The sequence below is a fragment of the Myxocyprinus asiaticus genome, chromosome 31 (assembly GCF_019703515.2).
Source record: "Myxocyprinus asiaticus isolate MX2 ecotype Aquarium Trade chromosome 31, UBuf_Myxa_2, whole genome shotgun sequence".
Lineage (NCBI taxonomy): Eukaryota > Metazoa > Chordata > Actinopteri > Cypriniformes > Catostomidae > Myxocyprinus > Myxocyprinus asiaticus.
In genome coordinates this window covers 42,521,555-42,532,375 of record NC_059374.1, presented here as the reverse complement: position 1 = coordinate 42,532,375, position 10,821 = coordinate 42,521,555, and the positions used below count along the sequence as shown (strand labels likewise).

Below are 10,821 nucleotides of genomic sequence, written 5' to 3'. Positions count from 1 at the left end.
CCTTGCATTCGTGGGGACTCTGATTAGTCTTTGTAATTTGCTTTAAGGCTGTAATTCTAATTAAGTGTAAAGTTTTCAGGGCCCACTTCAATCTTATGATTATATGCAATGTATCCCAAATGCCCACCTATAATATCCCCCAGCCCACCCTAGCATAGCTGGCATGAGCCGGCCCTCTGTATAATTATTATTTATTTGTTTACAGTGGTTGGAGATGATGAGATGAAGAAGGCGGAGGGACAAGAGGTGGAGGTTGCCATTTGGCTTTGGAAAAAAAGATAAAGACAAGGATAGAAAGGATAAAGACATGGTAACAATATTTATTCATTACGATCCATGACATCAGAATCTGTTATTTGTCATATGTGTAAAGTAGCCTACCAGAATTGACCTTGGTAAAACACACTACTGGCACAGTTTCAGTAAAGACGTGTGCACATTACAATATAATAAACAATAATACAATATAAAAATCTTCTGCACTATTTCTAGGTCACTCATCTGAATGCTGACCTGCAATGGATTAATTCACAGAACACTTACAGTGGAAGTCTATTGGCAAGTGTACCAAAGGGTTTAAAAGCCGAAGTGTTCAGCTTGTATTTTTTAAAGCATTTATATGAATTCTTTAGTAAAACTAAAGCTGTAAAGTTGTCTAAAATGATCTTATGTGGTACTACTTATAGGTAAAGAAACTTCTAGTTATGCTTTACCATCACAATTCGTCTTTGTGGAGTTTTTCTACATTAAACAGTCACTTTGTAATGATCCAATCAGTTCCTGGTGGATAAAATCAAGCCCTGCCCTACATTTCTTCTTGTTGAATATCCTATTGCACTCGGAAATATGTAGTTCAAAAGGATTGTTCATCCAGTGATGAGAAAATTATTATTTTTGGTTGAACTATTCCTTTTAAGTACAGAAGTAAAACATTTACTTTGACACATTTAATCATTTAGCAGACGCTTTTATACAAAGCACTGCCAAGTTCCAATAGTAGCTAGAATAGAAGAAAATGACAGACAGAGAAAGAAAATTTATTTATTATTATTATTATTATTATTATTATTAAATTATTGTTAAATAGTAAGAGCCATTATGCAAGTTGGGGACTCTGTTTCATGTTGACTTTAACCTGGAGCATTCATTAAATGAGCACAAAAATGCTGTTCAGCCCTCGAGGGTCAATCATTATATAAGATATAAGAGGAGTTACTGCAATACTGGTTCATGGAATGTGATGCATTATGCCGTTTTTATGCATGCTTTTTCAGAGACATTACAAAGATAAGGACAAAGACAAGAAGAAAGATAAAGAACACAAAAAGGCTCACGGACACGGGCACAGGCATGGGCATGGACTCAGGCCCTCCTCTTCCTCCAGCAGTGACGAAATAACTTTAGTCATTTTACAGGATGTTTTACTAAAAAAATTACAGTTTTGTCATCATGTAGCCTACTTCAATTGGGTGGGAAGTTTTGCTCTGCGGTTTGCTGAGATTCATTCACTTCCCCCTCAGCAGTTCATGGTAAAATAGCTGATATTTATACACCTGTGATTGCATATTAATTTAATTATCATTGCGGCAAGTTGCATCGTTGCAACCGTAAAAAACTAAACCCTGCTTTGCGTTTCACGCCTTGAAAGAATGTTCCAGGTTCAATACAAGTTAAGCTCATTCGACAGCATTTGTGGCATCATGTTGATTACCATAAACTTGTATTTCAACTCGTCCGTCATTTTCTTTTTTCTTTTTTGACTTTTCTCCCCAATCTGGAATGCCCAATTCCCAATGCGCTCTAAGTCCTCGTGGTGTCGTAGTGACTCGCCTCAATCCGGGTGGAGGAGGATGAATCTCAGATGCCTCCACGTCTGAGACCGTCAATCCGCGCATCTTATCACGTGGTTTGTTGAGCACGCTACCGCGGAGACGTAGCGCATGTGGAGGCTTCACGCTATTCTCCGCGGCATCCACGCACAACTCACCACACGCCTCACCGAGAGTGAGAACCACATTATAGCGACCACGAGGAGGTTACCCATGTGACTCTACCCTCCCTAGCAACTGAGCCAATTTGGTTGCTTAGGAGACCTGGCTAGAGTCACTCAGCACACCCTGGATTGAACTCACGACTCCTGGTGTGGTAGTCAGCGTCAATACTCGCTGAGATACCCAGGCCCCATAAAATAAAAAGCTAAAATCTGTGTTAGTGAATGGGACCAATATTTGGAGGGTTTAAAGCCAGAAATGTGAAGCTTCTAATTTTATAAAAGCACTTACATTAATTCATCTGATAAAACTCGTATTATTTGAGCTGTACGGTTGTTTAAAGCGTCGTTTTTACGGTCGTTTTAATGATTTAGGGGTTACGGCGTTACGTCATCATGGCTCAAAGTTGTAAAACTGGCTATAACTTTACACAGATGTGGTTAGTAAGTGATTTAATCACAATAAAATCATGTTAACACACTTATTGTTTACGTCTTTTGGCTATACTTTTTATGTTGTTTTTAATGTTACAGATTGGCCCCATTCACTTCCATTGTAAGTGCCTCACTGTAACCCAGATTTTGTATTTTTTAAGAAAAGGAGGTACTATTCAAAATATTTTTTTTGTCGTACCAACATTATGCCACAAAAGCTGTCAATTGAGCTTAACTTGTATTAAACCCGGAATATTCCTTTAATAACAAGTTCTCCCCCGTCTTGAGACACGATCTGCTCTGTGTTGTTACATTCCTTCATGTTTCTTACTACCAGTTGACACATTTCTACCGTTGTACGTTATTTACCGCCAAGCCCAACAGAAATATGACACATTTTAAGACACACCTGCAAAAGAGTTCCCAAAATAACTGCACTTCATTCAAACAGTCAGAGACAAACAAAGCAAGAGAGAGAGAGAGTTGGGTAGAGAGATGGGCTCTTTATGCAAACACTGAACAGCATGACAATAACCCGTTCTGTCTGTAGGACGTTTATGTCACAGACATCCTGTATTAACATATTCACTATTAATATTTACATTGCGTGTCCTAAATTCAAACTGCAGCAGAGTATGGGAAATGCTGTTCTGTTTATTAAATGCTTTGTTTTTCATCTAACACTGAAAACAAAATATGACACCTGTTTGTGTGAAACTAGTTTAAAAACACACCTGGTTGGTGGCCTGGGTAGCTCAGCGAGTACTGACGCTGACTACCACCCCTAGAGTTGTGAGTTTGAATCCAGGGCGTGCTGAGTGACTCCAGTCAGGTCTCCTAAGCAACCAAATTGGCCCGGTTGCTAGGGAGGGTAGAGTCATATGAGGTAACCTTCTCATGGTCGTGATTAGTGGTTCTCGCTCTCAATGGGGCGTGTGGTAAGTTGTGTGTGGATCGTGGAGAGTAGCATGAGCCTCCACATGCTGTGAGTCTCCACAGTGTCATGCACAACGAGTCACGTGATAAGATGCACGGATTGACTGTCTCAGAAGCGGAGGCAACTGAGACTTGTCCTCCGCCACCCGGATTGATGTACGTAACCGCGCAACCACAAGGACCTGCTAAGTAGTGGGAATTGGGCATTCCAAATTGGGAGAAAAGGGGATAAAAATAAAAAAAAACACACCTGGTTAAGTCTAGTTTTCTCACTCACTAAAAACCTGCTGGGGACTCGCCCCTGTAATGTAGACAAACTGGTTTTTATCAGATGCAGGAGACTGACTGATGATTGTGTTTCATTTAAGAACCATTTAAAATGCAAAACTTGTTCTGCTCTTGTTTTATGAATGTGGCCCTATGAGTGTAAAGTTCTGTTGAAATGTTTGTGATGTGTGAAACGCTGCACTTGCTTCATAACATATACACACAATAAAGTATATGTATATATGTATGATATAGAAGGTATTTATAGATATATTTTTGTAGAAAACTGAAAGTTGACATTGTCTCTCTTTGTTTAAGTACGACTAAACCAAGACTGAAGACCTACAGGAGACCGGGGCTTGTTGTCACATGTGGAAGTTGTTACGAAGGCTATAAGGTTTACAGTCCAATTGCACAAATGTGTGTTTTCTCTAGCAGTGCTTTTATATGCTGGTTTTAAACTGTTAAATTATCTAAAATTATATGTTTTGTTATACATTCAGACAAGAATCATATATATATATATATATATAACAATATCATGATATTACTGTAGGTGTGCTCTCAGGACAAGTTTATTTTGCATAAATGAAAAAAAAAGTTGTAATTTTAAACAGTTTATTAATTAAAATGTATTTTGGTCTCAACAATAGTTTGACATTTTTGTATGTTACCTTTTCCATTTTTGTTGAGTTTTGTTTCATAATTGTTTTACTGTTTAGATGTTTCTAAAAAGCCATTAAAGGCCCGATAGTTCTTTTTGTTTTGTTTTGTTTTGTTTTTTACTTGAAATAATTTCTCATATTACAAACAAAGGTGTTCTTCTCAAATCTGTAAATAAACAGCAGGCTCCCCATGTGACAACTTGCCCCATACAGTGTATAAACATGCCTCGCAAAAGGTCAAAGTGTGTTAAATGGAGTGGTGGTGGTGTAGAGGACTAAAGCATTGAGCTGGTAACTAAAAGGTAGTTGGTTCAATCCCCACAGCCATCACCATTGTGTCCTTGAACAAGGCACTTAACTCCAGGTTGCTCCAGGGGGATCGTCCCTGTAATAATTGCACTGTAAGTCACTTTGGATAAAAGCGTCTGCCGAATGCATAAATGAACTATATTTGTTTTATTGGACTCTGGTCTCTGTTATTTTCAAAGCACCATTAACATTATGTACAATGCTTTATAATTATAATATTCATAATGTAATATCATGTGATGTGCATAATAAACACATGGTTGGTAATACTGGAAAAACATCTTGAGTTATAGTCTGTTATATAAGCCTATTTTACTATGTAAACAATAGAGAAAACATACAGTTTTGATTTAGTGCACAATAAGACCAGCAACATCCATTAAAAAGTAAATAGTGTCCATTTTGATTCATATTGACTTTAAAAACCACACCTGGTTATGTACTCATCATCAGTGGAAATGTAAGTGGACAAGGGACACAGATCTAGTATTGAGAATTTATATTACTTCCTTTCAGGTAGATTTTTCTAGATTTTGCCCTGGGACATTAAGAACCAGTTCTGCTTTCCACAGCCCGTGGTGAAGAATTTGTGTGATGGGGAAACCAGTTTATAAACTGGTTTTGTTGGTTACTTCATCTTATATGCAAGACCATTTTGATTCTAAAAGTTCTAAAAAGTGAAACTCAAATGAAACTTTAGGATGCTATTATTCATTACCATGGGTTATATATTCTTAATCATTATTTTGCCATACTTCTTAGAATAAATGCACGATATAAATCTCTTTATGGCTATCTATGTAGCTAGTTAAAGATCAAAACGAGATTTCATGAAGAAATCAGTTTATTATGCCAAAGAATTCCTGTTGATGTAGTTAAATATACTGTAGAATTACAAGACTACAGGCGTGGATTTAAATAGGCTAAATTAAATGATATGATCCTACTATGTCGAGGGATTGTCTCATGAATATGTAATTAGTTTATATCAGGAGTCCAGTTATCTAATTAATATTCCTAAACCACGCCTTCATCATGTTCATCAACCTAGATGGATTCTGCTTTTTGCCATTTTAGCCCATCAAACAGTCAAACATAACGTACGTCGCATTACGTAATTAATATTATCTCATGAATATGTAATTAGTTTATATCTGCAGTCCAGTCAAAATATCAAATTAATATGAATAATCCACGCCTTCATCATGTTCATCAACCTAGATGGATTCTGCTTTTTGCCATTTTAGCCCATCAGACAGTCAAACATAACGAACGTCGCATTACGTAATTAATATTATCTCATGAATATGTAATTAGTTTATATCAGCAGTCAAGTCAAAATATCAAATTAATATTTCCAAACCACACCTTCATCATGTTCATCAACCTAGATGGATTCTGTTTTTCACCATTTTAGCCCATCAGACAGTCAAACATAACGAACGTCTTATTACGTAATTAATATTATCTCATGAATATGTAATTAGTTTATATCTGCAGTCCAGTCAAAATATCAAATTAATATGAATAATCCATGCCTTCATCATGTTCATCAACCTAGATGGATTCTGCTTTTCACCATTTTAGCCCATCAGACAGTCAAACTTAACGAACGTCGCATTACGTAATTAATATTCATGAGCCAGGCGTTTTCTGTTGATGAAGTGAGCGATGTGTTATTACGCACAGGTGGATGGAGGAGGGACTCTTGGGTGGATCCGAGCCGACAAAGACACACCTTGAGGATAAATACTGCCGTAAACTCGGTAAGGTTACAGTGAGGACTGATTCCCCATCTGATTTCAGTCATGTCAGGCAAAGGTAACTTTACAAAGCTTTTATATTTAAATACACCGGTTGAATTAATCTTTGCTTACATATATTAATTTCGCTTGAGACTAAAAGCACACCCTGGGATAGTTTTAGTAATTTAACCGCCCCCCCAACCCCAACCCCAACCCCAACCCCAACCCCAACTTTCTACAGATGAGCATGTGAAAAAAACGGAAGGCAAGGAGGTGCACGGAATATTTGGGTTTGGAAAAAAGGATAAAGACAAAGACAAGAGCAAAGACAAGGTAAGCAAGTATGATTCGGAATGAACCGCACAATCAGTATACCAATAGACACATAACATGAGAAAAGAAAGAAGTTTTGTTTGATTTGCTATTTATACTTTATTGTTATGGGAACCAATACAGGTAATGATAAACTGTCAATGTGAGGTTAATGATCTCGTACTTCTTCCAAACACAGCAGTTAATGATGTTGACAACTTTGCATATGGAAATAATGTTGATAATGTTATAGCTGTTTGCTGAATATTAATAACTTCCCCCAGGTTGGTTTCCTGCCTAAGATGTTTTGCCTGTCTAGCAGCCTAGTCAGGCTGGTCAAGTTTATGGTTTGAAAGGGGGTTTTGGCATTGTCAGCTGCTCAGGCTGGCAGACCTGCTAAACCACCTCAGGGTCAAAGATGTTGCTCAAAGGTCAAGGCATATAGATGTTATTTGATTCGTTATTGATTATCGTCGTTATTGGTTATTTTGATATGTTTTGTTAGAGTGATTCCAAGGATAAAGACAAACATAAAGACAAGGAGCACAAGGATAAAGACAAACATAAAGACAAGGAGCACAAGAAGAAGAAAGACAAAGGTCACAAGAAGGACGGTCACAGCTCCTCCTCTTCCTCCAGTGATGAGGTAACTTTTTGAGCTTTTCAGCACAAGTTAACCTTAGCACATTTAATGCATAAAACACATGAATGGCATCAGTCATCGGGTGTGTTATAAACATACTGTTATATAGTGTTTCAGATGCACAATCTAGGGCATCTACTTTATTCTTCAGGGTTTCCTCAGACCGGTGGGATGTTTTGCTTGCATTTAATCCCTTTTAAATATTTCAACAGTTCAATGTCGCTTATCACACAAACATCACACATTTTGAGACACACCCGCAAAAGAGTTCTTAAAATAAATGCTGGAAAGCTTTTATTAGCAAGACATGAACCTGTTTTGTGAGAATAGTCAACAAGGGAGGCCCCGCCCAGCTGTGTGGGAAAACATATCCCGGTTACCATACCGTTCATGTACTATGGGGAAAAATGACACTTCTTGTAAACTTTATTTTTTGCCCTTCAAATAAAGAAAAAAATCCAGACATTAGTTTTCATTTTGCCATCCAGAATCTAAAAAACAGATGTCTGCAGCAGACTTTATTTAGCAGATTTTATTACAGGTAGAATAAATAAATTGGATAAAATATCACAACATCGTTACGTTTCACTGATATAAAGCGCTGCTCTCTGATCATTTCTGGTTTTGCAGGTGTTGTTTTACATCTTCTAGTCAAGTGTTTCAGTTGACGTCAGAAGTTTACATACACTTAGTTTGAAGTCATTAAAAAAAATTTTTTTTTTTTTTAACCACTCAGATTTCATATTAGCAAACTATAGTTTTGGCAAGTCGTTTATGACGTCTACTTTGTGCATGACACGAGTAATTTTTTCCAACAACTGTTTACAGACAGATTGTTTCACTTTTAATTGACTATATCACAATTCCAGTGGGTCAGAAGTTTACATACACAAAGTTAACTGTGCCTTTAAGCAGCTTGGGAAATTCCAGAAAATGATGTCAAGCCTTTAGACAATTAGCCAATTAGCTTCTGATAGGAGGTGTACTGATTTGAAGGTGTACATGTGGGTGTATTTTAAGGCCTACCTTCAAACTCCATGCCTCTTTGCTTGATATCATGGGAAAATCAAAGGAAATCAGCCAAGACCTCAGAAAAAAAAAAAATTGTGGACCTCCACAAGTCTGGTTCATACTTGGGAGCAATTTCCAAACGCCTGAAGGTACCACGTTCATCTGTACAAACTATAGTACGCAAGTATAAACACCATGGGACCACACAGCCATCATACCGCTCAGGAAGGAGACGCATTCTAGTCTCCTAGAGATGAACGTAGTTTGGTGTGAAAAGTGCAAATCAATCCCAGAACAACAGCAAAGGACCTTGTGAAGATGCTGGAGGAAACAGGTAGACAGGTATCTATATCCACAGTAATACGAGTCCTATATCGACATAACCTGAAAGGCTGCTCGGCAAGGAAGAAGCCACTGCTCCAAAACTGCCATAAAAAAGCCAGACTACAGTGTGCAAGTGCACATGAGACAAAGATCTTACTTTTTGGAGAAATGTCCTCTGGACTGATGAAACATAAATTGAACTGTTTGGCCATAATGACCATCGTTATGTTTGGAGGAAAACGGGTGAGACTTGCAAGCCGAAGAACACCATCCCAACCGTGAAGCATGGGGGTGGCAGCATCATGTTGTGGGGGTGTTTTGCTGCAGGAGGGACTGGTGCACTTCACAAAATAGATGGCATCATGAGGAAGGAAAATTATGTGGATAATTTTCAATTCTCAAGACATCAGCCAGGAAGTTAAAGCTCGGTCACAAATGGATCTTCCAAATGGACAATGACCACAAGCATTCCTCCAAAGTTGTGGCAAAATGGCTTAAGGACAACAAAGTCAAGGTACTGGAGGGGCCATCACAAAGCCCTGACCTCAATCTGATAGAAAGTTTGTGGGCAGAACTGAAAAAGTGTGTGTGAGCAAGGAGGCCGACAAACCTGACTCAGTTACACCAGTTCTGTCTGGAGGAATGGGCCAAAATTCCAGCAACTTATTGTGAGAAGCTTGTGGAAGGATACCCAAAACATTTGACCCAAGTTAAACAATTTAAAGGCAATGCTACCAAATACTAACAAAGTGCATGTAAACTTCTGACCCACTGGGAATGTGATGAAAGAAATAAAAGCTGAAATAAATCATTCTCTCTACTATTATTCTGACATTTCACATTCTTAAAATAAAGTAGTGATCCTAACTGACCTAAGACAGGGAATGTTTTCTACGATTAAATGTCAGGAATTGTGAAAAAACTGAGTTTAAATGTATTTGGCTGAAGTGTATGTAAACTTCTGACTTCAACTGTATATTACCAACATAATTCATTATATTTTGTTGAAACAGTTTTAGCAAGTCCCAACTAATTGGTCTTGTGCTTCTTGACTGTATCCAAGCATTACAATCATATAATAATGTTATAATTTTGAATATGCAATTGATATTGAAAGTTGACAATCTCTCTCTCTCTTTCTGATTTTGTAGGACTAAATGAAGACTGAAGACAGGGGGGAACAGGGCTAGTTGTCACATTGGGAAGTTGTTACAAGGGTGATACTGTAGTAACTAACGTTTTGAGTAAAAAGTCCAATTACACAAATGTGAGCTTTTCTGTGTATTCAAAACCCTTTTTTTTTTTTTTTTTTTTACAAATTTTGTATCCATTCAAAAATGCCAATTATAGTCATAAAAAGACATCCATAACACTGCAATTTTATTTTTTTTTATTTTTTTTTTTTTAAAAGACAAAACAATGTCTTTGCTATGTTGTAATTTAAATTATTTCATTGCAATTCAGTGTTGTCCAAAACAATGGTTAGATATGCTTGTATGTACTGTACATTTTCCATTTGGTTTCATATTGTTGTTTTGATTTAAAATGGACAATAGCCTATGATACGTGTTGTATTCAGATATGTTGTGGATGTATTTTTTTTTTTGTTTGGGGTTTTGCATACTGTTTCATATTTCAAAATTCTCAAATCCAGTGTCAATAAATAGCAGGTTCCCACTGTGACAACTACCCCCCTCCCCATGTGTGATGTGACATCATGCCCCTCTAAAAGTCAACGTGTCCCAAAAGGTCAACGTGTGTTAAATCGACTGTTTGGTTTTTCTTGGACAAAAGTGATGGAAAGGTTTTATAGCCAAGCCTTTCAAGTTTGTCTATGCAGGAATAAATAAAATAAACCTTCCATGCAAAAAATTCCCTGGAGTTTTTGCCCCGCCTCCCTTTATTCATAAACCTCATAGAAAACGATTCTAATTACATATTTATAATATACCATGTGATGATGTGCACTTTTATTATGAATCTCGGAAGAAAGTATGGTCTACTTTCATGGTGGTTTTTTTTTTTTTAAATGGTGTCATTTTAGGAACTTGACAGTCGAGGTCGCCAAACTTTCAGAGTAAAGCCTCAAAAGGGAGTACTGTGTGTTTGAAATCCCTCAGCTTTCTAAGCAGTGAGAGAAAAATAACAAGGCAACATGGCATTAATACTAAATAGTTTTAATAT

General features: G+C 37.2%; 1 protein-coding gene across 1 annotated transcript; it reads left to right on the top strand.

The window, feature by feature from the left end:
• The first annotated feature begins 6,344 nt into the window (after nucleotides 1-6,344).
• Nucleotides 6,345-10,038, top strand: LOC127422631 (putative uncharacterized protein DDB_G0292636). Its single transcript, XM_051666384.1, has 4 exons — nucleotides 6,345-6,423; nucleotides 6,589-6,680; nucleotides 7,165-7,305; nucleotides 9,789-10,038. Exons 1-4 carry the CDS (start codon nucleotides 6,411-6,413, stop codon nucleotides 9,792-9,794), a joined length of 252 nt encoding a protein of 83 aa, XP_051522344.1. The 5' UTR covers nucleotides 6,345-6,410; the 3' UTR covers nucleotides 9,795-10,038.
• The last annotated feature ends 783 nt before the right edge of the window (nucleotides 10,039-10,821 follow it).